At 37.5% G+C, this 25,120-nt stretch overlaps 1 protein-coding gene across 17 annotated transcripts in view; it reads left to right on the forward strand.

Moving 5' to 3' along the window:
• RBFOX1 (RNA binding fox-1 homolog 1) overlaps positions 1-25,120 on the forward strand; it is a 1,765,957-nt gene that overhangs the window by 1,138,128 nt on the left and 602,709 nt on the right. Inside the window, exon 1 of one of the 17 annotated variants that reach the window (XM_059716755.1) lies at positions 13,399-13,668. The exons of the other annotated variants lie outside the window; for them this stretch is intronic. Coding sequence (XP_059572738.1) covers positions 13,651-13,668 — 18 coding nt within the window. The 5' untranslated portion in view covers positions 13,399-13,650. Of the gene's footprint in view, positions 1-13,398; positions 13,669-25,120 lie in introns of those variants that run through there. 17 annotated transcript variants of the gene reach the window in all.

Here is a 25,120-nt window from a genome sequence, read left to right on the forward strand (position 1 = left end):
GAAATGGGAACTGTGCCTTCAAATTTAGCTGCTGGGAGGCTGGAAGAGGCAGGCTCCCCAGACTGCTTCCTCTGTGGCAGAGGGGAGCAATCTGATGCAGGCAGAAGCTACCTTCTGGAGCCAGGGGTGGTGGTGCTAAGAACTGGGTGCTATGAGTAGGTGGGCTGTGGTAGGGAAAACTACAGCAATTTTCAGGTGGAAGCCTGGAGAGAGCTGGGGAAAAGCTCCCTGGCTGGAAGTGATTATAGGGGTGGCTGACTTAGCAGAATGGATTGCAGGAATGGGAGGTGGCAGGATTTCTAGGAGTATGTTGTGAGGGAAAGGCATTATCAAAATAATGAGGTTCGGCTCTAACCCCAGCTTTATTTAAGCCGTGTTGTTGGTCCTACTCATTGAGCTAAATTGAGGGAGTGAAGCCAGCTGGACTACTGGTTGGGACCTGAGAGCCCATGGAAGCATAGGGGACAGAACAAGGGGGACCAGGAATGTTAATTATGTATAGGGAGAGAGAGGCACCTAAAGTTGCTTCTCTCCTATAGAACTGAGGGCCTGCCACCTAATTTAAATATCATCAATTTATGGCAAGCAAGAGGTGGGTAGACACACTGGGATGTAGAGAGAGGCAACAAGCTGCTTCCCGGCATCTGGGGATGATTACATACCCTTTATGGAGCCCTCTTGATGTTAATGAAACTCCACAGACAGCTGCTTGCAGCACACACTTGACTGCATAATTGTGATTGTTAGGTCATTCACATGTCTATAGTGTGTATACTTGTCCTTTGAAGAAGAGAACAATAGATGTTGCTCTACTCTTTAAGAGTAGATGCTCTGTTTCTACCCATGTCATACAGCCATTCAAAAGGAAAAGTGCCAATGGGTTGTGGGGTAATCACAAGCTGCATTTAGAAATATCACATGCTGCTTCACTGTTCAGGGAGAAATGTGATATTTGATTATTTGAGTGGTGTTTAATTTGTAGCCATGTAAAAGGAATAACAACCATTTCTTGAAAAGCAGCTGAACAATTATGGCTTTCTGATCAGGGTGGTGAGAAAAATCATTCAATTTTACCCATCTTCATGGAAGAAGAAGTTTCCTTAAGGGAAATAGCATTACTAAAAGATAAACAAATTATCTATGAAGTTAAAGGATGAACTGAACTGCATAATTTTATTCTCCTGACCAAGGATATCATTTTTCTTTTTTGGCATATAAGGATGCCTGTAGACATGCAGGGATGCTCCTCCAACATGTTGTATTTACAGCGCGTTGGAATGGACTCAGTTATGTGACATTAAGTGAGTCTGCTGGAGCATGCTAATTAGCATGCTCCAGCAGCCTCTGCGTCTTGTGTATTCAGCATCCCCATACTTCAAAATGACAGTGGGGGTGCTAAAGCTCATCGAACCAGCTTCAATTAAAATATCCCTGCCATTTTGAAGCTTTGGACGCTGAATACACAAGATGTTGTGGGTGCTTTAATTAGAATGACTCTCAGAGCTGCTCTAATGAAAGCATTTCCCCACCCCCTCTGGGCACATATAAAGATACCCTAAATGTGCATTTGCTTTGGTAAATGGTAAGTTTGGTCCTAGTTGCAGGAAACAAGGAGGCTGCTAGAGAGAATCAGAAACTACTGGCAGTTCAAATAGCCAATGTCTATGGGATGCATCAGACACTAAGTTACAATTTTAGCAAGGGCTGCATCATTCTCAGAATGGACGGGTCCAAGGTAGTTGCATTCCATATTTTTGGAATAGAAAACTTGATGGCTTAGAAGAATGGATAAATGGAAAGAGAGGATGCCAGAAAATCCAGTGTGTATCACAGTTTTGGGTGAAGGCTGAGGATAAATTTCCATGTATGGAATCTAATTATTTGGAGTAGGGTCTTTTGTCTTAAATTCAAAGTTGTCTTGGATTTGAATAAATTCAGTAGTACATACCAAAAACATTCCTGTTTCTTTGTTATCCCACCTTTTGTAACAAGCTGTGCGCTCCTGAAACTCTTGAAGTCGGGGGGGGGGGGGAGGGGGGAGGGATTTGTTGTTAGGTGCTTTTTGTCTTATTTTTTTTTACTGAGAAACCAGAAAGAATATTGGAAATATTAGCAAGTCTTTTAATTTGACCTTTCTTTTTCGTCAGTCCTTATTCTCACTGCATATGCTGGACCGGTGAACGGCAGTGCGTATCTTTTGAATGGGTCATAAAATTCTATCATAACTCTACTGAATTTAGTCATACATATGTATACATATATGTATATGTATAGATGCATATAGTGGACTCACATATGAGAAGAAAATCCTGATAGGATCTTTACAATTATCTCACTCCTTCTCTGTCTTATTACAGAAACTGTTCTAGTAAAAGTGGAGGATTTCAGGAAAAAATGTAGTTAGACATTAGTTGAGAAGGAAGGAAGCAATCCTCCAATGAGTTCCATAGAAGAGACCAGGAGGAAAAAGAATCAGAAGAGCAAAGGAAAGGGCAGTTTCACAAAGGTGTGGAAGGAGCCCTGTAAGACAGAGGATGTAGGGAGGGAGAAAGCACCCAGATTGCTCCTGCAATTGTGAAGAGGCAGTATCATAAGCCCCTTCCCTTCTGGGGCACACTCTCTTTCCTTATTGTTTCCCAAACAGTCCCTCATAGTTGGGCTCTGAGTGAAACACCAAAGGAAGATTTGAGATTTCTGAGCAATGTATTTTCAGTTTTCCATTATGTCCTCTCTAAAATTTGTCATTTAATATGTCAATAGTAGTACCCTGTAATATATTGGTCTTTCTTTAACATAATATATTTTCATAATATATTTATATTTCCGATATATTTTTCTCAACTCACGATCGTTGTCTTTTTTAGCTGGGTATTGTATAAACATCACAATAGACAATTCTTTTTACTATGTTTAAAAGATGTATTCGTGTATTCCCCTACTCTCCCCAATTTTGCTGTTTACAAATGTTGCTGGGGGTATGGTTTTAAACATTCTGCCCATTAATTAAATTAAATGTAATTACATTAAACAACAAAACCAAACTGTCTATATGTCCAATACTTTTATACTTTGACAACTTATGATCCTCACTGTTCCAGGACCAGGCATATTGTGAACGTATCTATTATAAAATTCACTGCCAAAACTAAGGTTCCTTGTAACACTTCCAAAATCATGAGCTTAACATCTTTCAGTCCCATCCAATTGTATTGTGCTGAGTAAAAGAAAAAAAAAAAAAGCACTGAAGCACTGACAGATTTAAACTATTGAGCTGGGTTTTTTTGTTTTTTTTTTCAGACCAGCTTAATATTGTTGTGTTTCAACACAAGCCAACATTGGGGGTGGACAATGATACTAGTTCAAGGGTACATACAGACATTTAGGGAGGTTATGGGGGAGGTTAGATTGCATTAAAAATGGCCACCTGACCTAATTTAGTTCACCCAGGTGCAGACGTTTACCTGCTGAAATCTACAAATGTGCTAACAGCTAATTACTTTGAAAGCTTTACGAAGCTATACTGCTCTGTTGGAAAGAGGAAGCGGTACCGCAAGATTTCAAAGATGCTCAGTTTGTACAATTATACAAAAACAAAAAGGATGGAAGCAACTGTGACAATTATAGATATATCTCCCTGTTGAACATTGTTGGACAAATTGTCATGCACATCATGCTTCCTAGGCTACAGTCTAGGTGAAAGAACCTATCTATCTTTTTGGTCAAGGAACTGCACTGCAAGAGAAGTGAAGAGAAGTGTAGACAAAAACTAATACCATTGTATATACCCTTCATCAATCTGATGAAGGTCTTCAATACAGTCAACAGACAGGGCTTTTTTACTATTCTAAAGAAACAGAGCTGTACCCCCAAACTGCTGAACATCATTTGCTCATTACATCAAGGTATGAAGGCAACCGTAGTGTATGAAACAGAAAATCAAACATCTTTGACATTAACAGCAGGGTGAAACAGGGATATGTCTTAGCCCCTGTGCTTTTCAGCATGTACTTTTTCTTCCTGCTTTTTCATGCATTCAAGGACAGCAATGGTGGCATTTATCTTTGAACAAGAGTAGATGGAGACTTGTACAACATTGCAAAGTTTAGAGCAAAAACCAAGGTAAAAGAACTGGATGCCCATAGTGAATCTTCCCAGCAAAATCTCTTGGGCTGATTTTCTAATTCATACAAGATCTTTGGGATGGCAATTAGTCTCAAGAAGACTGTGATCATGTACTAAGGGGTGAAAGAACTAATACCTGACATCACTCTGAAAGATAAATCTCTTTGTGTTGTTGGCAGTTTTTTGCTACTTGGATTCTATCATCAGGAGGAATTTTGACCTTCAGACTGAACTAATAAAATCAGAAGAGCAGCTAAGAATTTTGGGCTATTACAGAAATGTCCATTGAATAACAGCATAATATCAGCTATGGTGAAAATATGAATCTATGAGACTTGTGTGCTGTCACCCCTGCTTTAAGGTTCAGAAACATGGACTACATATGCTAAGCATATCAAGAGGCTCACAAACTTCCACTTGAGATGTCTGCATAAGATCCTGAAAATAGATTGGGAAGACAAAATACCAAACACACAGATACTGGAGCACACTGGACTGACATACTTAAAAACCAGTATCAAGAAAAGAGGTTGCGACGGATTGGCCGTGTCAAAAGAATGGGAGGAGACGGTATTCTGAAGAATATTTTGTATAACGAGATTTGGCATGGGTCTATAAAGTGGTTAGTACCACAATGTGTGCAAAAATTATATGAAGTTGTTCAAAATCAATGTAGAAAAATGGGAAGAGCACACACAATCCCATCCAATCTGGAGGGAACATCTGGCACTGGGTGCAGCTCAACATGAAGTGGCTTTGATCCAGAGGATGGAAGCCAAGCAAGAAGAAAGTAGCATGCTGTAAATTTGAACTCCAATTTAGACAATATATATAATATTTTATTTAAAAAGATTACATAATTCCCATGGAAGGAGTATAAATTGCATAAACTGTGCTTTACTTCCATGGACAGATTGCAGAGTCTGATGGAAAGTTCAGGACAGTCCTCAGCCTCACCACAGATTTGTAGAAGCTGTTATGAGAGGCCAGCAGCAAGTATCTCAGACTGAGTCAAGTGAATCAGTGCTTCCTTGTCTATTTTACTATGGCTTTAATTGACTACTGAGTGAGAGGAATCCCTATAGTGTGAGAGTCCATACCCTTCACAGAATCCCAACAGTTGTCTGAGAGTTTTCTGGGTTGTTGCCACTGTGTTTAAAAGGGCAAAGAGAAAGATGGTCATGTCTGAGTCTGTTTTCAGTCAGGTGAATAGTTGCAAATAACACCTTAGGCCAGTGGGGTAAGTTATACATGGTGGGCTTGCTGAAAGGTGAGCTTGGTTCTGATTTACTACACTATTATAAGTGATAAATCTGGTCTATTTGTTATCATTCAGTACATAAAGACTTCGGGATTTAAGGAGTCTTCAGTGAATAACAATGCAATTTATAAACTCATAAAGTAAAAAAAATTACAGGGAAGCAGTACTCTAAGATATTGGTATTAGCAAGCTTTTATCATATTAGTGATGATTCACAAATGTAATTTACTCTTATGTGAAACAAAGTCATATATTAGGAATTTGATGTTGGATTTGTAAGAAGGAAAAAAAAAAAATCCTGGTATTAACTTGTATTATTTCATCTTACAGTGCTAGTAATTTACAATATTATACCAGTTCCTCATCTGCTGTCAATAAGCCTGACTTTCTTGCTGTCAGTAGCACTACCTGATTTTATTCCAGTTGAGGATCAGACCACCTGGCTTTGACATTTAGTAAAAAAAATTGTTCGAAGTGTCTTTGAAGGGGCTATCTTCTAAGGATGATCTTATCTCTGCATTCTGTCACATGAAATTGGATGCAATAATTCATTTCATATTGCCCTATCCTATGGGGGTATACTAAAATGTATTCATGTGAAGATGGCAAGAGCCCATTCTAGGTTTTGGGAAAAAATTTTTTATAAAAGAATCAAACCATTCTCTGTGCTTTATTGAACAAGAAATTGTGCAAGGCACTGGACAGTAGTGGGTGATACTTAGAGCTGAGAAAATATTTGGCAGGGAATAATTTATTTGATGAATTTTGTTTCTTTCCCTGCTTGAGATAGCAAGCAGGCAGTAATTACTTGGAATTAACTAATTTATTTATTCAGGTTTACTCAACAAGTGTGTTGGTGGATTTTTATTTTTAATCAATGGATTGAGTGAAAACCATTTGCTGGAAGTATCAAATGTTCAATATCCAGTCTAGTTTGCTCAGTTTTGGATGGTCACTCAGTGACATGCTTTATTTCTCTTTATCGCTTGGATTAATATAGGTCCTGAAATCCGAGGAAAGATTTGAAGAAAGCACTTGGAACTTTGAACCTCCTAGGGGAAAAGAAAACAGAAGAAGAATTAGAGAATCTTTTTTATGTTTTAGGAAAATTAATGAAAAAAAGTTTTCTTCCCTGTTATATCTGAAGCATGTATTTGGCACTTTCTTTAGCTTCCATGTCCTTCTGCCTGGTCCATGGTGAAATATTTGGGGACAGTCTCTCCATATTATATTGTATATTCTATATACAATCGCTTCATATTATAGTAAACTACTCCCTACCAAAAGAGCTGGAAACAGAATCGCATTCTCAGAGCTCCAGTTTTATAGATGACATTCTCTAGACTCTCTGATTTGAGTCCTGGTCTATTTTTCCAGCAGTGGCTGGCTACAAGAACGTGACGTATACCTATGTACATAGGGGCTGATTTTGCTTCTGCTGCAGTTGAGGGTAAAAACAACCAAACCATGTCACTGATATTGTGGGCAAAAGATTGGGCCTTAATCCATACCCAAATGGTAGGCAATAACTTGGCTTAATCACAGTTGTTCTCCTTGTACACAAAGCTGACACAAAAGTGATTAGGAGACAATAACATGTGGCTTTTGCTATATGTTACATATATTACATATATTACACAATTAACTGGTTAGTCATTCAGCAAACTTAGACTGGCCACACGTGGAAAGTACTTATCACACTGTAACAGAGAGCTGTAGGGCTCTCTTTTCCTTTAAGGGAAAGGTAGCTTAGCACTGCAGGCCACGCAGGGCATAGCAGCTGGAGGTCACTATGACAACAAGATAATGAGGCCAATTAACAGGCAGCCCAGGCAGTCTGCTGAGGGGAACGGGGCAGGGCCCTGGGAGGATATAAACCTGAGGCTCCGGCTAGCAAGATAGTCCCTCCCTGGCAGCAGGGCTCCTGAAGGGAGGCTTGGGGTGCTCGCTAGGATATAGCTCAGAGCTGGGAGGCTATCCTTGGTGAGGGTTCAGGGAACGTTTTCCTTCTTAAAGGGGCAGAGGGCTGCTTTCACTTTTGGTAGTAATGTTATACCCTGGGGGCCAGTTGTTCATGTTAAAGTTACATGGGTGGTTTAGGTTGGGACTATAGGTGCAGTATACAGAGGTCCCACTAGTGCCCAAGGAGCATGTAATCAGTTTGAGCCCTGCCAGGGGTAGGCTGAAGGCCCAAATGGGGTATAGCCTGAAACAGGGCAGAATGAGAAGCCACAGAGCCACACAGGGGCCAGGGACCTAGTGTCTAATGAGCACAGCCACATAGGGGCCAGGTGCCCAGCACCTGAGAGAGCTAGACCACAGCTAATGCCTCAAAGCCAGGTCCAATATAGTGGGGTTGGGCTAGAAGGCCTAGCTGAGAGGAAAGGGATTGATGGCCGAGGAGGCCAAAACCCCAACAAGAGAATAGCAACATAGTAACACCTGTGAGGCTTAGGGTGTGGTGTAGGGAAGGACTGGAACCATGCAATTAGCCCTTAAGGCTATAAGTGCCCTGCAGTGGCACTGCCAAAAGAGGCCCAGTGAGGGACCTGAGAATAGTGAGGCCTGGCTAGGGGCCTGGGAATAGTAGAAATCAGTAGGGTGCTATTGAACCCCAGTGGGGATCCAGTTGGATGGGTGCCCATGCAAAGGCCCGTGTGCAGCCTCCCTTTTAATCTTATTATTCTATCAAGGCATGGTGGGTGAGACAAAAGGGAAGGTATCCTAGGAGCAGAGCAGGGCATAGTTGAAGAGCTACCTTGAGGTGTCATGACCACCCCTGGCATCCCAACATGCTACACGCAATAAAAATGACTATCCATATACAAAAAGAGCCAACCAACTATAAGTTAGTGCTTGAAAAAGTATGACTGCCATATGTGGTTTTTATCCAGCTTTAATGTGCAGCAGGGCCCTTTAAGACGGGGGACAAAAGAACATTACAAAATGGAAAGGGTCAGATCCCCAAAATACATTCTGTCTTCTTCTGCCAGTCCCAGTACTACCAACAAATATAGGTAAATATTCCTTTGATATAGGAAGACTCTCTGGATACAAAAAGCCAGTGAATGTTTCTAGCATAGTGGGTGTTACCTAGATATTTTCCAGCATCCAAGAGAAGAAAAGGGCAAAATAAAGCCATCTTCCTCTCCCTCCATTTTACCATTTGGATCTGCCCCTGAAGTAATTTCATTGAGACCTGAGAATACTGTCCATTATTTAAAATCAAGGCAATAGCAAATGACTAGATTTATGATTTTTCCTCAGGCTTCACAGAAACAATGTCAGAACCTTCAAAATAAATCTGGCAAATGTCCAGTGAAACCAATTTTCCAGACAAAAGTTTCAAGGCTGCTAAAATAAGACTTCATAATGGAAGCTGTTTGCAACCTGAAAAATAGACAGGGAGGACATTATGTCTAAGGAACAATGTGCATAGTAAATTTGTAAACTAGTAACACTGTATATTAAAGTAAGTTTGTCATATTTTCAGGTTGAAATAAAATACCTTAAATCAAAGTTAATTTAAGAAAGGACATTAGAACTAAGGCCTGTGCTGTGTTCCTTTCACACACAATGGGATTTAGGTATTAGATTGACTTGTCTATATCTCAACATGGTTTAGTTGTGCAGATAGCTATCCTGAAGTTTGGATGTTTCTGAGTTTTTCCAGCTAGCTTGGCCTGGAAATCTGACTCTTTCTTTCCCCTGCTTATTTCCTATATATATTTATTTTTTAGTTGGTATTGAAGTAAAAGGATAGCAATATTTTTACAGTGTTTAACTATTAGTGTTGGATGAAATCAGGAGATGGGCTATATGTGGTAGTTAGATGAGTATTAGATTATTTCTGCTGCCCCATTTTTCCCATCCCCCTTCCCTTCGTCTCCCCCCCCACTCCCCCCCAGTTTAATTCCTGGGTGAAAGTTCCCCCTGTTTAATTTTCATGGTTGTAATTGCTGTAGGTTTTGGCTTTGTGTGATGCTTTCTTTTGTATTGGGTCCAGTTTATCACTACTAACTGCAGCGTACTGTAACTGTGAGATCATCTTCACTATTATCCTGGTATTATGTGATTGTGTTAATCTTGTTTAAAATCTTACAAGCGGATACCTTGAAACCCTTGTTGACATCCCTGGAAGTTACACCATTGATTTTAGTGGGCAGATTTGAGCCCCATGATTTATTAGACATTGTACACTACCTAGTGAAATGGCATCTCAATCCTGATAAGGATTTTTAAGCATTACTGTTATATTGGGAATGATAATCTGCAGCATGATGGCTTATCTTTGAGAGACTTATGCAGTACCTAGGAAAGAAGGCTGGCCTCTGTACCTCTGTGCTTCCAATTTTGCAATTTGTAACATAAATATTATTTCATTTTTGCCGTTAATAAATGTGTCAAGATATGACAATGAATTATGCCCTTTTAATGCTGTAATGGAGCTCTAATTTAGAAATCTGCACGTTCTTTTTTTTCCTTCACTTTTTTGCTGCCAGTAAGAATATGCTGATCAGATGTAAGTAGTTTTGATTAATATATATATTTAAAATAACTAAGTATTTTCAAATGTCGTTGTTAACATTCATGTTACTTTGATCTCAATAGTAATCAGGCTCCTTTATAATTAGCAGCAGAAATATATATTTTATTCTAGTTGTTAGCATGGGTAAAATTGTTAAGTGGCCTGTAGTGTGGATTGGAACAGAAATGTTGCTACCACACATAGGTTCTCTCAGCTGAAACGTCTAAGTAAAAGGGCCTGTAGTAAGTGTCCTTGATAGCACTAGGGGAAAGCAACAATTACTATCTTTGAAAGCCTAAGGGGTGCACTGCAGCAAGAGTTTGAAGACTCCCATTGAGTTCAGCAGGTGCGGGACTGGATTGGTCAGCACAACAGAAGTTGGCCCATGACCTTAACATCTTTCTTATTTCTCAGCATCACAGGAAGAACTAGAGAGTGCAGGCATTGTGCTTAGGAAACAGGATTTTTCTGAATGCTTATGCATTGACACATGAGGTAAAGGAAGGATGCATTCACTCCCATCTGCCTTTCACCCGCTCCTTCTTCACCTCAGCAAAAGCTAAGCACAATCTGGCCAATAGCATAGTTAATATTTTTTTCCCCTGACTAGATGGCTTGGGGTAGCAGCACTAGAAAATGTCATTTGACTTGTTTCAGGGAATAAGATGTGAAGAATTGATTGAGTAATCAATTTAATAATGAACAGAATTTCAAATACAGAAGTAATTAGTTGACACAGCCTTGGGACACAGTTCACTAAAGTTTTATATGCTTTCTGTGTAGCCTGTCTGTTCAAAAATAGGATTTCTTTATGTAAAAATGATTTATAGGCAATTGCAATGCACATTCTTTTATCATATTAATAAAATCTTTTACCATCCTTTGAAACTTGTGAAACCACAATGCACTATCAATATGCACAGATCAGAAAGCAGAGCTAGATGCATAAACACTTTATCAGAAAATGTGCTTTCAGTTTAACCAACATAATCCAATTCTTTCTAATGTGCCATTTCAAAATGTATTATAATGTAATGTATATAATACACGATACACTAGACAAAATGAGGTGAAGAATGAGGCTTAAAGGTGAACAGATCAGGCATCTTTGGTTGTTGAATGCTGTTAGTTGAACTGGCAGATGAATCGGATGTTTTTCTTAGCTAGAAGGAGATGCAGGCCTGCTCCCATTGTAGTGAAATCTGCTGCAGATTTGTTTCCAGTGTTAATGAGAACAGGATCATGCCCTTAGGTAAGAAGTGGTCTTCCTCTATCAACACCCCATTATACATACTTTAGATTGGTGTAGATATGGGAGCTCTTTTCCTGGCATGGTCAGTGCTTTCATTGATTTAAATAAAATTGCAAGAGAAAATCTGAAATCAAAAGTAATGTGCTTTACAGAATACTTATCTGTTACACATAGAAGGCCAGATCCTCCGGTAGGTGTAAATCAGTATTGAGCCATCTTCTCTTGTTAGTGTCAATTTTGTCAGACCTAATTTTTTTGAAAGTTACACTGCTCATTTTTAGATGAGAAAATCATCACAAATATATAATTTCCATAAAACTGAGAGACAGCTGAAATGTATTCTAACACTTTATAACAAAGGGAGATGGTATCACTGTAAATCAAACATCAGCATATCACGTTCAGGAAAGGAATATTTTTTTTTGGCCTTAAGGTTTTTTCTAAGCTGTCCTTTCCCCAAATTAGATCCAAGTTAGTTGAGAATGCAGTAGTGTTTTCCTGCCACTTCACTATAAAAATTGACATTTTGCTAATTAGTAAATGATGTTTCTATTTTTTTAGTAAAAACTGATTTTCTCATACAAATTGCAGCTAATCATCCATTAATATGTGTATATATAACATGATTTTAAGCTTATTATGCCAATATATTGTTTTATATTTTCTGAAATTAAGTTAATTTTGATGTGCTTGTGGTAAAGCAGTTACTTTTTACTGCTGTGAGGTAGGGGTCTTTAAGACTCTCCTGATTACTGTTTTTTTAACAGTATAGATTTTAGTTTGCTCTCCCAATCCTGCTTTGCTATTATATCTCTTGATGAGCCTTGTTATAGGCTGTTTCAGCAGGTGCCTATCCATTTGCCACCTGCCCTGGTGCAGTGAATGATTCTGCAATTTAGTTAATGCATTTTAATTATTTAGGTGACATTTTACCTTGTATGGTTAGGCAGAATATGTAAATTTCCTAGGGACGTTTGTTAAGGCAGGATTTTTTTGGTATCTAGACTAAGTGCACAGCCGCTGGTCAAAGATCATTGTCAAACCAAAAACAAAGCATTGGGGGAAAGTTCTGTTTATTCTCATGTTTATGCACACATTTGATTCTCTCTCCCTTTATTTATTCCTTGATTGATAGTTCAGTAAGTGTATATTATATTAGTTGATGTACCTGGTAGGCAGGCTGTATATATAGTTTGCTACCTCTGCACCAGCATACAAAACATTTAATGGTAAGAGTGGTTCCAGCTGACAAGGTCAAGAATTATTTCTTCCAAATAAATAATACAGTCTAGAGAGTGATCAGCACTATTTTCCATTGGAAATGTTTTTTCTAAGCAAAGATTCTGTTGATTAATTCAATTAATCAATTTCTACCTTATATGTAGCAATGTAAAATGATTAAAAACACGATAAATATCTAAACCGCAAAAACAGTTGCAAAATCATTCCTTTTTACAAACAGTATCAATTTCTAAAAATATAGGAAAATCAACATGTTAGTGCTTTTTTCTATTTTAATATAGCACATAACCATAGCTCTTATTTAATTTTTAGTCATATAATATATAACTCTGTGTGTGTGTGTGGTTTTATTACCAAAATAAAGCAACCAGATATTGAATTAGCACAAATACTTTAACTCTCTTCTGATTTACTTTTCACATATCCCTGTTCCACACATTGGCAGTTATCTCCCAGCAGGACTAACAGCAGCAGCAATAACGCTATGAAGTCAGTAGATGGCTGTAGAAAAGTATGTTGAACACTCTTGTGTTAGAGTAATAAGATTGGGGAAGGCCTTGACCTGACTGGATGCTGCTTTTATCTGAAGTACATTTAAAGAGATAAAGGGGAAGCAGGGTGCAGTACATGCTCCTTTCTTTTCTATAGGAGCTTTGCTTTGAGTTTAAGCAATTCTCAAATGCAGGACTTGTGAACTGGGTCCCTTAGCAAGGAAAGGTAATAATGGCTTGAGTGCCACTGGAGTCACCTGCCTTACTCTGATTTTTTTTTCCTCAAGACGTCTTAGAAATCTGCCTATAAATTCCTACAGAGGGGGCTTTTGTAAATCCCATATTAGCTATCAGGAAGTGGTATATCCCCGTTTGTTTATTTATTTATTTTTTTGCCTTCACCAATGTAGTTGGCTGCCTTTAGTGCACGGACCTGCTCATTAAACAGACACACCAAGAATTGTTACCTAAGCAGGCTTGACAGTAAAGAAAGGACAGGCAGAGTTAGGGAGAAAAAGGGAAGAAAAAAAGACAGCCTGAAGCAAGTCACTTCACACGCAGAAAGAGCCACTGAACGAATGCTATTCTCATAAACAAACAAAAAATATCTTGTATAAGAAAAGAAGAGAACTGTGAGGACTTGACAGAAAAAGGCAAGATTTTCTACCCACTGGTTTCAGTTTTCCTTCCAGACATACTTGGTGAAGTAAGGAGACTTCTGTTTGCTGACAGAGCCCTTGATTTCTCTTTCAACATGATGATGTATTTGTGGGTAGGTAGTGTCTCTCTCCATGTCAATCTTTTATTAATAAATTGACTTTGGAACTATAGATTTTAGCTTATAATAATAGCATATTTTGTGATATGTAAAGGTGTCTATGCTGCAGGATAGCCTAGCACAGCTAGTGTACAGTACATGTGCTTGCATTACCAATGGGAGTTTAAACAATCTGGTTCATTAACGTTAAACTGCATTTTATTTTCAGGGTTTTCAGGATGTGTCGTAGTGCACTGCTTTCTTTTCCTTGCCTTAAAAAATGTTATAATTGTGTCTCTAAGATTCACTGTGCGTTTCAGTCACGAAACGAATGCTGCATCACTTGTGACTACAGAATTTGCTTTCTTTTTAAATAATGAAGCAATCCTAATATCCTTAAAACTTCTTAATTATGTTACTCAATCTAGATGTGTATGTAATACTTTTCACAATATTTCTTAGCTTGTGAAGTATGTGGTAATTGATGCATTTGTTCAAGTCCTTTTTCATTCAGCATTGTTCTGATTCCTTGCAGCAAAATCTGTTCACCTGAGGAACTAAAAAAGGCAGAGATGTAACATACATATTGTCAGTTAGTGAGCATATTAACTTGTTAGTTCATCTAGGTGTAGACCCAAATAAATTATTCACTAAAATTATTAGTGAAAAGAATGTATAATTTATATATTTAGAGAAATAAATATATATATATATATATATATATATATATATTTCTCTAATATTCAAAGCATTAGCATCTTCTAGGGAAATGCTTTAAATGAACCCATTTGACAACCTTTTTTTTTTTTTAATTGAAAATGTATTGAAAAATAGAAAGAAAGGGGCTCACTACTTATCTGGGCCGCCCATTCAAAGTAGACTTACGTGCAGGTGACACTCTTCAGAGATTTTATTAGTAAATCACTGTCTGCTTAAATTGCTTGTGGTTTGTGCTGTAAGTTCCCTTTGACAGTTTCTTCTAATTTCTGTTGACTCTGAAGTATTATAAGAACTTCTGTGGGCTATGTAAAAGGCACTGTATGATGACTTTTAAGTTACTTATTTCAGTTCTTTGACTTGTTATCTTTTCAAGAGCTTCACCAATCAGTGAAGCTTATGTTATGAGTTTCTTTTTTTCAGCATGCTGTAGTACAATAAGTTAGTTTAGTTTTCACAAGCAATACCTATTCATGTACTTCAGCAGCGAGAGATATCACAGACTACTGTCCATTTATTCTTTAACCCCTTACCATGATTCTTAGTTTTATTGTAGCTGTATAACCATTAATCCAAATTTGTAATTTATTATACTTAAATATGTTAATATAAAATTTGAGCTGTGGCTATGACAACCTGGTTTTTGGTAATATTTTAAATAATTTTTGTCTTTGTGTTTAATACATTAGCATGTAGGTGATCGAAAATACACAATAAATATTTGAGGATGATGCACATAATTTTGAATGAGAGGGAAAAATTATGAGCATATGTTGTGCTATATTTTTCTTACTTTGATTCAAGCTATTTAATAGGAAACACTATTTTAGTTAAGGCCTTACTCTTTTCTTTTCTTTTTTTTTTTTTTTTGGAGAGCATATGTATTCTTGTAAATGGGAAAACTTATATCTGTAAGTTTAATTACAGGTACCTATTCGGTCTTTTATTATCTTCAGTGTTGATAACTAGTGTAATTCATATTATTTATTAATTTTTCTAGCTATGCCTGTGTGTTATCACCCAAAGCACAAGAATAAGCAGTTTCTGGTGGTTTGCCCTCTTGGGTTCTAAAAGCTTACTGACCTGTTTTCTTAGTAATTAATCTTTGACCTTTAAAAGCCCACTCCTTCAATTTTTATTTTCTTCTTTTTGACTTATGTTTTATGGTACTTCATATTTTTATTATCAGCATTTATCAAACAAAAGGATGTTTATATCCTATTTTTGGTACTACTACACCTGGGTATTAAACACTATTTCCATTTTTAATTTGTCTTTACTAGTATACATGATTTAACTAAAACCTCCAAATCAGATTAGTTGGAGGCATGCTGAGCATGAAAAGGTTTTATTATACTTAAATACTACTTTTTTTAGGTTCTGGAAATATAGGAAGGATTTGTTCAGAAAAGATTTTATTTTTTCTTAATAGCAGCAATTGTGTACCTCCAGCATATATATATATATATATATGTGTGTGTGTGTGTGTGTGTGTGTGTGTGTGTGTGTGTGTGTGTGACAGAAAGAAAGTGAAGGAGAGAGGGGCAATTGGTAAATGAGCTTTTGACACACAAAATGTATACAGGTGTAATGTATACATATAAGGAAGTATGAAAGGCTCCCCACTGGCACTACTTCAGCATAAATTGCAACAATGTAATCAACTCAAAGCCAGTCAATATAATATTAATATAACTTTTGTGAGAAGTGAGCCTTTTTCATTTTTTGAATGTGTAATATATATATATATATTTTTGAACGTGTAATATATATTATTTTGCCTTTTCTGACCAATGTAGATATGGTCCACCACTTAATTTGACAGTTCTGCTGTGTTCTACTGTGTTCTTTTACTCTGTGTGAAATATTAAACTAGGTATAAAAAGAGAAAGGCAATTTGTATTTTCATATTCTGTACTGTTTTGCTAATTAGTGTCCTGGAATCATTGTTTTCAGTTCTAGTATTGACAGTTTCTTTCTTGGTTTCTCGATAGCGAGCAAACTGTGCGTCAGCCCCCTTAATGATATCTAACAATTTCCTTGTGGTGCAGTTTACATCTAGAGCTATTCAGTGTGCTGAATATAATGTTCCTATTTTTTGTCTTTTTTCCAAACAAAAATGTGTTTTGAAAGATTCCAAAAAGTGGAGAGAGACATTGGCCTGTCAACCCTGATGAATGAAACCCTTTATCCACAGTACAAACAACCCAATGATACTTGTGCTCCCACCCTAAGGAGAAAGGAGCACCTCTGGTGAAGCGAATGAAATTCAGTTTCCATGCCTATTAAACCTTATACCCTTTGCTGAGACAGCTTTTGCAAGTGTGGCATTTATGATATGGACACGTGTGCTATAAGAACTTGACTGCATCTACCATCCAATTTCACACTGGCTATCAATTCTTAAGGATTTTTAATCACTAATGACTGGGACTGGATTAGAACAGGCACCTAAAGTCAAAACAACCTACATGTTTTTAACTAGACCTCTGAACCCAATACAATACAATATGTCCATTTATTCAGGTAGTAGACCATTACACTGATGATGAAAGGATTTCCTGACAAGCTATAATGTAAGTATCACAATGCTGTACAGTTAATGCTGGGTAGATATCTTTAAAGAGACCAAAAGAAAGATTTCTCACCTTTCCCCAAAATAATTAATGTAAATTATTTTATTTAGAATGCTAAGAGGCTGTTGCCCACAGAAACATCGTAAATGTCTGACTTGTCAATTGGCAATTGAGACATCTAAATGTCAGTAAGTTTTGAGCTTTATGTCCAATAAGTGGGTGAGGAGGTTACCTTGCATCTTACAACATTTTTTCAGTAAATTGCGGGGAGTGATCATTCAATATCCATTTCCCATACTTGCCTCTACACTTCATGTCTCATAGGTAAGCATTGCTTTTCAATAATTATTCAATATCATGAAAATATTCTTTTACAAGAAAAATAGTCCTGTAAAAATAATGTATTTTTTTTCTTTCAGGAATTTGAATTGTGTCATCACTATGTCTTAGTCATTTTATATATTTTGAGTTGGAAGATAGTGTTGAATAAAAATATAAAGCCATGTGATATCAAATATTATTGTAAAAATATTCAGGATAAAATAATTTAAAAAAATACCAGTGACCAACATGTATTCCTCACATGTTTTCTGAGAATTTCATTCTAAAGTTCCATGAAATACATGGCAACTGGGTTTTTTCAGGGGAGGGTTTGTTTTGTTTTGTTTTTTAATCTTTGGTCACTACTTACTGAAACACATGCCAACATTTTCCCAATCTGTTACTCTCCTGAAAAATTACATTGGCATTCATTTTTTTTTTTACATAGAGCTGTTCATAAAGATCTTTTGCATATATGTAGAGGAGATATTTACTTGGAGCTATGGAGAAATATTTGATCAAATAAGGCAGATTTGAAAGCATGTCAACAAATTAAATTTGTTCTTGCCCAAACTGGTAGTTGACAGACATAAAGGAAGAAACTGAAATGTGTGTGTGTGTGTGTGTGTGTGTGTGTGTGTGTGTGTGTGTGTGTGTGTGTGTGTGTGTGTGTGTGTTGTTGTTGTTGTCCTTTGTGGGTGAAGACAACCACATCCAGCAAGGGAAAGGAAGAAGAGAGGAAAAAAATGGGAAAGAAACAGGGTGGGAGAAAAGAGAAAAGGAGAAAAAAAGGAAAAAGGAGAAAAGAGAGAGAGGAAAAAAAAGAAGAGGGGTGGAGGCTAGACTGCATGGGTACGTAGGTGATTTATAAGTCCAATCTTTGCCTCAAATAATCTGCTGCAGCAGGAGCAGGAAAGCAATGAGAACTGAGTATGAGAGGTTTTTGTTTGCTTGGCCACACATTTCTTCATTGCTTCTGCTGTACATTGCTGCTTCAAGGCCAGTGCTCCATTCTGGATTGATGACCTCCAAGATGGATGGTCACGAGCTATTTGTTCACATGACCCCAGGTCAACACTGAAACTCTTTAGGGACATCTTTAGGGTGTCCTTTTACCACTTCTCTGGTGCTCCGCAAGAACATACCCCATTTGACAGTTCACCATAGAAGATTTTATTCAGTATGCGAGTGTTGGGCATTTTTTAAAGGTGGCCGGCGCATCTTAGCAGTGCCAGTTTCAGTAGAGTGTGACTACTGGGGAGAGCTGATCTTCCAAGCACCATGGCCTCTGAAATCTTGTCCTGCCACTTGATATTTAGTATCTTTTGCAGGCAGCACAGGTGGAAGTGGTTTAGTTTCTTGACATGATGCTGGTAGATGGTCCAGCTTCCACAGCTGTAGAGGAGGGGGTGGGAGAATTATGGCTTTGTATACCTTCAATTTCATCAACATTCCAATTCCTCTGTGGTCCCAGACTGACTTATGGAATCAGCCAAAGGCCACGCTAGCTTTTGCTAGTGTCATGTTGACTTGGTCATCAATGTGGACAGCACAGAAGAGCGTGTTACCTAGATAGACAAACTTGCTGACCATCGACAGTTGTTGGCCTTTACTGGAGATGTGTGGTTCCTGGGGAGTTGTGCCAGGCACAGGTTGAAACATCAAATGGTCTTCTTCATGTTAATAATGAGTCCAAAGTTGTTGCAAGCTGACGAGGATAGGTCCATGGACTGTTACATGTTAGCCTGTGAGCCTGCACATAATGCACAGTTGTCAGAGAAGAGGAAGTCACAAAGAGTGGCTGTCTGGACTTTGGAGCCTGCACAGGTAGAAGATGACTCCATCAAAACAGTACCTGATCTCCATACAAAGGTCATCATCTTGGAAGGCATCCAACATCATGGCAGAGAATACCATGCTGAAGAGGGTAGGTGTGAGCACGCAGCCCTACTTGAAGCTATTTGTGACCAGAAAGGGGTCAGAGAATAAGCCATTTGCAAGGACACATGCCATCTTGCCATCATAGAACTGTTGAACCATATTGATGACATTTCCACGTCATCTGTACTTCTTCATGAGTTCCCAGAGGCCTTCGTGGTTCACCCTGTCAGAGGCTTTGGTTAGGTTGATGAACATGAGGAGAAGGTTGACATTCTGTTCCTGGCACTTCTCCTGAAGCTGTGAGGTTGCAAACACCATGTCAGTGGTTCCATGTCTTTGGCTCTCAGACAGTAGGTCATTTAGATGGTTGGTCAGCCAGTTCAGGAGGACTTTTGCGAGTATCTGCTGGCAGTTGAGAGAAGGGAGATGTCTCTGTGGCTGTCAAAGAGTTTGCAATTTCCCTTCCTCTTGTACAGGTGGATGATGGAAACATCCTTGAATTCTTGAAGGACTACCTCCTGCACCCACATACAGCAGAAGGTCTCAGTTAGTTTCTCCATGAGGTCTTGACCACCTGATTTGTAGTCCTCTGCTGGAATCACATTGGCTCCAGGAGCTTTGCTACTAGACATTTGTCATATATGGCCTTTTGGATTTCCACAATTGTAGATGGAGCTTCAAGTGAGGTGTTGATGCTGATTTAAGGCACCTTGCATATGGCATCCATGTTGATGGAGGAAGTCTGATTGAGGACAGTGCTGAAGTGTTCAGCCTGTCTCTGAAGGATCTGGGCCTTGTCAGTTAGCAGTGTGGTCCCATCCGCAGACAGCAAAGGGGAGGATCCAAGGACCTGAAGACCACAGACAGCTTTTAGGGCATCAAAGAACTTATATATATATATATGTAATAGCCCATGGATTGAAGTCATGGGCCAGATATTCCAGTACACTTCAATTTGTATGTTTAAAATTATTTATATTATATTTTTGTGACAAAGGTTTGGACCATAAAGCATTCAAAAGCAGGACTGAAGGTTACAGGTCAAAAATATTTCTTCAAATGTATTTTCTATAAAACTGGCCATGACAGGACTCAGTTTATAACTTTCAACATTACACTTAACAATATTCTCACATCTAAGGATGTGCAAATTGGTGTTTGTGTGATTTAGAAAAAGGCCACTTGTGTGATTGTAATAAAGAACTTTGTGGGCAAAGAAAACTTTAAAATGAAACACATTTGAGTGGGAAAATGTTAAATACCATCACAAATTCCTTTATCCTTTTTGCATTTTTTTCCACCACAGAAGAGTTCTTTACAATTTTTTTGACACCATCTATAATATTGTTTAGATTACTAAACTGTCTACCATTCTAAAATTGAAAACATTTATATCTCTAGATAGACATAAGACTACACACTGGGAATTATCCTTGATCTCATTTTAACTAATTGTCACCCTGCTTTCATTCAGTCTCTCTCAATTGGTCCTTTCATGTCAGGCAATGAAATTGCTGCATTATAAATAGAAATACTATTATTTGGGTTTATTGAGTCAAATGTCCTTGAAAATGTTTGAAATTCATATCAGTGCTCTATATTATTAAATCGCTTTGTATTTTTCTGTGTTAATGACAAAAGGTACATATTTATTCAACATCAGCGGTCATGCAGTCAGCCATGGAGTATGAAGCTGTATGTTTTATTCAAAATCCCTATGGAAACTAATGGGAGGATCATTTGGACTTGGAAAGTACCTGCAGTTATTCAGCTAATATGTTTGATGTCTCTTGACTGAAAGGATTATAGAGTAATCAAAATATTTAGGTAACAAAAACTATACTGAAGTGCTCCACTTGTGCACTTTTCCACACATCCATTCATTCTTTCAATTTCTTTTATATTATAGGTTATCGATCCATAGCTTTTTAAGTAGCAGATAGCCCACTTTGTCTATTAACTTGACATGTACTTGAGAAGTTTCTGTATAGGTAGGTGTAGTACAATGTGATTTGAAGAGTGCATACGTTGTGAAATCTTTAGTAAGGAAAATTTTTCCAAATTATGAAATGAAAAGAGTGACATCCCCCATGAGCACCTCTAGCTGTCCACTGCAGTTTTATGATTACCAGGGTTTTGTTTGTCTGGGTTTTGTTTTTTAACTAAATTTCCCATTCCCTTGCTATTCTATTTTCCTTCAGATAATAAGAATAAAAAAAGCCTAGCTTAGTTTCTCTTATAGATCTGTCCTTTGACACTTATATACTGTAGAAACAACAAATGTTCTTTGCATGCACACTTTCCTAATTCATATGAAAAAATACATCCTGTATATATGATAGCTATATATATGTCAATACACGAAGACTGAGAAGACTGTTGAGCAAGTGAAATATTTTTTGCCTTGAAATATTCGAATTGATGCTGGGTCATATGGAGATATTAAATATGATGTTTCCAAATAAGAACATTCCCAAATATTACACACTTCTAGAAATGTCTCCTACTAAAACCATATAAAATGTTGTCATCAAATAGTTTAAATTTTCTAAATATTTTTCCAGAATAAGTTTGATATACCCTCTCTCTCTTTATGGATCTAATCTCTTCCCTGAATGTTCACCTGAAATATCTTTTAGTAATAAATAAGAGCACAACTTTAAAAATTCTGTCTGCTAGACCCAAAAGATTTATCTTTCAGAGTTGTCAATGCTCTATTGCTACAAGAAATTATCTTATTGCTGTTCATATATATACATATATATATATGTATATAAATATATATGTGTGTGTGTGTGTGTGTGTGTGTGTATATATATATATATATATATATACACACACATACACATATATAAAAGTTTCTTCCTTTATGTCTGTTAACTACCAGTTTGGATAAGAGCAAATTTAATTTGCTGACAGGCTTTCAAATCTACCTTATTTGATCAAATATTTCTCCAAAGCTCCAAGTAAAAAATTCCTCAAAATATTTGAAATATATATTGGAATATCTGGCCCATGACATATTAAAATATATATTCCATTTTAGTTAACTCTCCCAAATGAGAGAGAGTCACTTAGTTTCATGTAAAAAACTACTGAATTGATGTTTCTGGTCTGTTCTTTGTACCTGACCATTTGAATTACCAAAGTTATTTCATATTTTTCCTTAGAAAGCAAGGTTGTTCTCACTTCCAACTCTTCTTGTATGGGTGGGAGTTAAGTTACTTTGTTGACATTAGTTTTTACTTCCAGCTTTCAGGATTTTTATGTTCAGAGAAAGAAAGATATTGGTTGTGACTGCATAGGATGTGGATGAGATGGCTGGACAGTAGATGTGCATTGTCATCTCTATTTGAGAAAGCACAAAATCTTATTTTTTGGTCCCATGGTGTTTGCTTTTTCATGGGAATCCCATTTAGGGGCTATATCCAGTGTAGTCACATTTTTAAAAGATATTTCTAGCTATCCACCTGGAACCTAAAGTTATCAGTTTTGGTACAGGGTTTACATAGGAGATGATTTGGACTTTCTTTGATCCCAAAGGAGTTAAAGGACTTGAAGGCTTCTCCAGTTATACTGAGGGTAAGGGGTTTACAAATCCTTTCCCATGACATTGAGTTATTAAGAGCTCCTTAAAGGTATCACTGTAGGGATTTCCTGCATTGATACCTTTTTCCTTGAAATGCTGAGATTTCCTTTTTCCCCTCCATAAATACAATGGAAACAGTCACTAAACAGACTCTCATGAGGATTTATCACTTGTGCATATATCTGCTATCAGACTTGACTTGCCCCGAAGAGCCAAGAGATTGGCATTGTCTGATTGCCTCACTGTTTACCCAATAAAAAAAGTTTTTAGTCACAGAAGGTGCATGATTCTCTTCACATCTTTAGTAGTTCATGCATTTCTTTTTTTCCATGTTGATTTTCTGCCTCTACACACTTCCTCAGGGTACATGCAGCTGTTACACTTAGAACAATTTACCTGAGTTTAGGTCAGCCTAAGTGCTGAACTTTACATATGTTTGGGGAGTTTGGATTAAGCAAAAATGGCCACTCTGATCTAACTTAGTTCACCTAAGGAGGTGCAGTACATTGATTGGACTAACCCATGCCCAACGTAACAAAATACATGTACACATGTGGAACATAACTCTGGGCAGGGAAAATCCAACTGCTGACCACAACCCTAGTGCACTTGTCCTACCTCTCTCCCACCCTGACCAGGCTATTTTTAACTCTCTCATCCCCCCCACCCCCAGCCTTGGATGGACAACCCCACCAAACAGAGTCATCAGCCCCAAATAGAAGGCACCATGAAAATCATGGTCCACCATACAACAGTATCTATATTAACTGTCACCAAAGCACTTGGTATAATAACTTAAATCTCAGAATATGGGTATAAGACTATTACTTTCATAAACAGTGCTGGAAATATATTCTTGTTCTTCTCTAGCATTACAGTAGCAAGTTGGCCATATGAATTCAGGTTGGCTTGAAACTTGGGCATCTTCAGAGGTTGATCTTCCACTTCTGCCTGTCTGTCTTGGCTATCTACCTGACGTCAGTTTTTTTAATGTTTATATAATACAGTAAACTACTCTTGAAAGATTTTATTTTGCATGCCAATATTTCCCAAATATCATTACAGGATTTCAAGGAAAAGTAAAATATACCAACATATTTATGAATCATGAGATTTAACAGAGACCAAAGTAGATCTTATTATTGATGTGCTTACTGCTTCATTAAATTCCCCTTAAGGTTTGCAGCATGGATATGGATCATTTGCAATAATAATTATGCAGTGATCGATTGATTGTGTCTGACATTGTACTTGTCACCTTGAAATGCAAAATCCATTCGTTTTCAACATTGTGAACATTTTTCTCTAATCTTACACACCAGCAATGCAATAGTTTATTTTATGGAGGGAATGCAATTTATAAAGTTTGGAGACTTAACATTAACCTTTTGCTAAAAATGAAGTATCACTTGTCATTTTACAAAAATGAAAATCGTCCAACCAGCAATTTTTTGAGATTAGAAAACACAGTCTAATTTCAAAAGTATTTTTCAGACTAAAATGCATGTATTTCAATTGAGTGCTACATGTATATTGCAAATATTAGTTTTCTGATATGTCTGCTCTTGAGAGAAAGCACAAGAAACACGGCTGATGAAATTTCAAGCTTGAAATCTTCTCCGCTTCTAAAACTAGCTTCTCTTTTTTAAGAGGTCTGTGTTCCCCTTATCCCTAAGAGTTTCTGTGAGTGAAATCACTGGTAGAAATATTTCAGTGGATAAATCAGTATGAAGCTTTAATCATTCTGAGTTGCAAACTGTACACTTAAGCTATATCTACACAGCCTCCAGAGTGAGCTCAGAAGCATAGCCTGCCTATTGTGTGGATTCCACATCCAACTGAGCCTACAAATTAGACATTGTAGACTGTTTGGAGTGCACCTGAGTAGTCCTGAGTGTGTGCCAGCTGGCGCTCTGTTTTAGGAAAGCCTGAGCATGGTGCTCAGGAGGTGGGTGATTGTGGACACTCTGAGCCAGTCAGGCGCACTCCCAAGCATATGTTGCCTAATTAGCATGTTTGGGTGTGTGTGGAGCAGACACAGGTGGGCTGAGCTCATCTCTCCTGGGTGCATTTGGAAAGCCATATGAACATAGATCTTGTGTTTTGTATGGAGCCTATCCCGATTTATTGTTTCTTAAGCATTCATATACTGGTATAATGAAACATTATTCCCCTGGTTCTGTGTTTGTTTTGATCTTAAGACCTTGGGAAGGAATGTTTACATATATTTACTTCCAGGATTAAGGAACTAGTTACTTGCTAGGCCCAGGGGAAAACAAAAACATATTTTATGCTAACTTCTCCATATTAGTCAAAACCTAAAAATACTAATCCACTGTGAACAATACACTGTGGGCTATGTATTGTATTTGGTCTCTGTGAG

Source organism: Alligator mississippiensis, chromosome 13 (genome assembly GCF_030867095.1).
Source record: "Alligator mississippiensis isolate rAllMis1 chromosome 13, rAllMis1, whole genome shotgun sequence".
NCBI classification, from domain to species: Eukaryota; Metazoa; Chordata; order Crocodylia; family Alligatoridae; genus Alligator; species Alligator mississippiensis.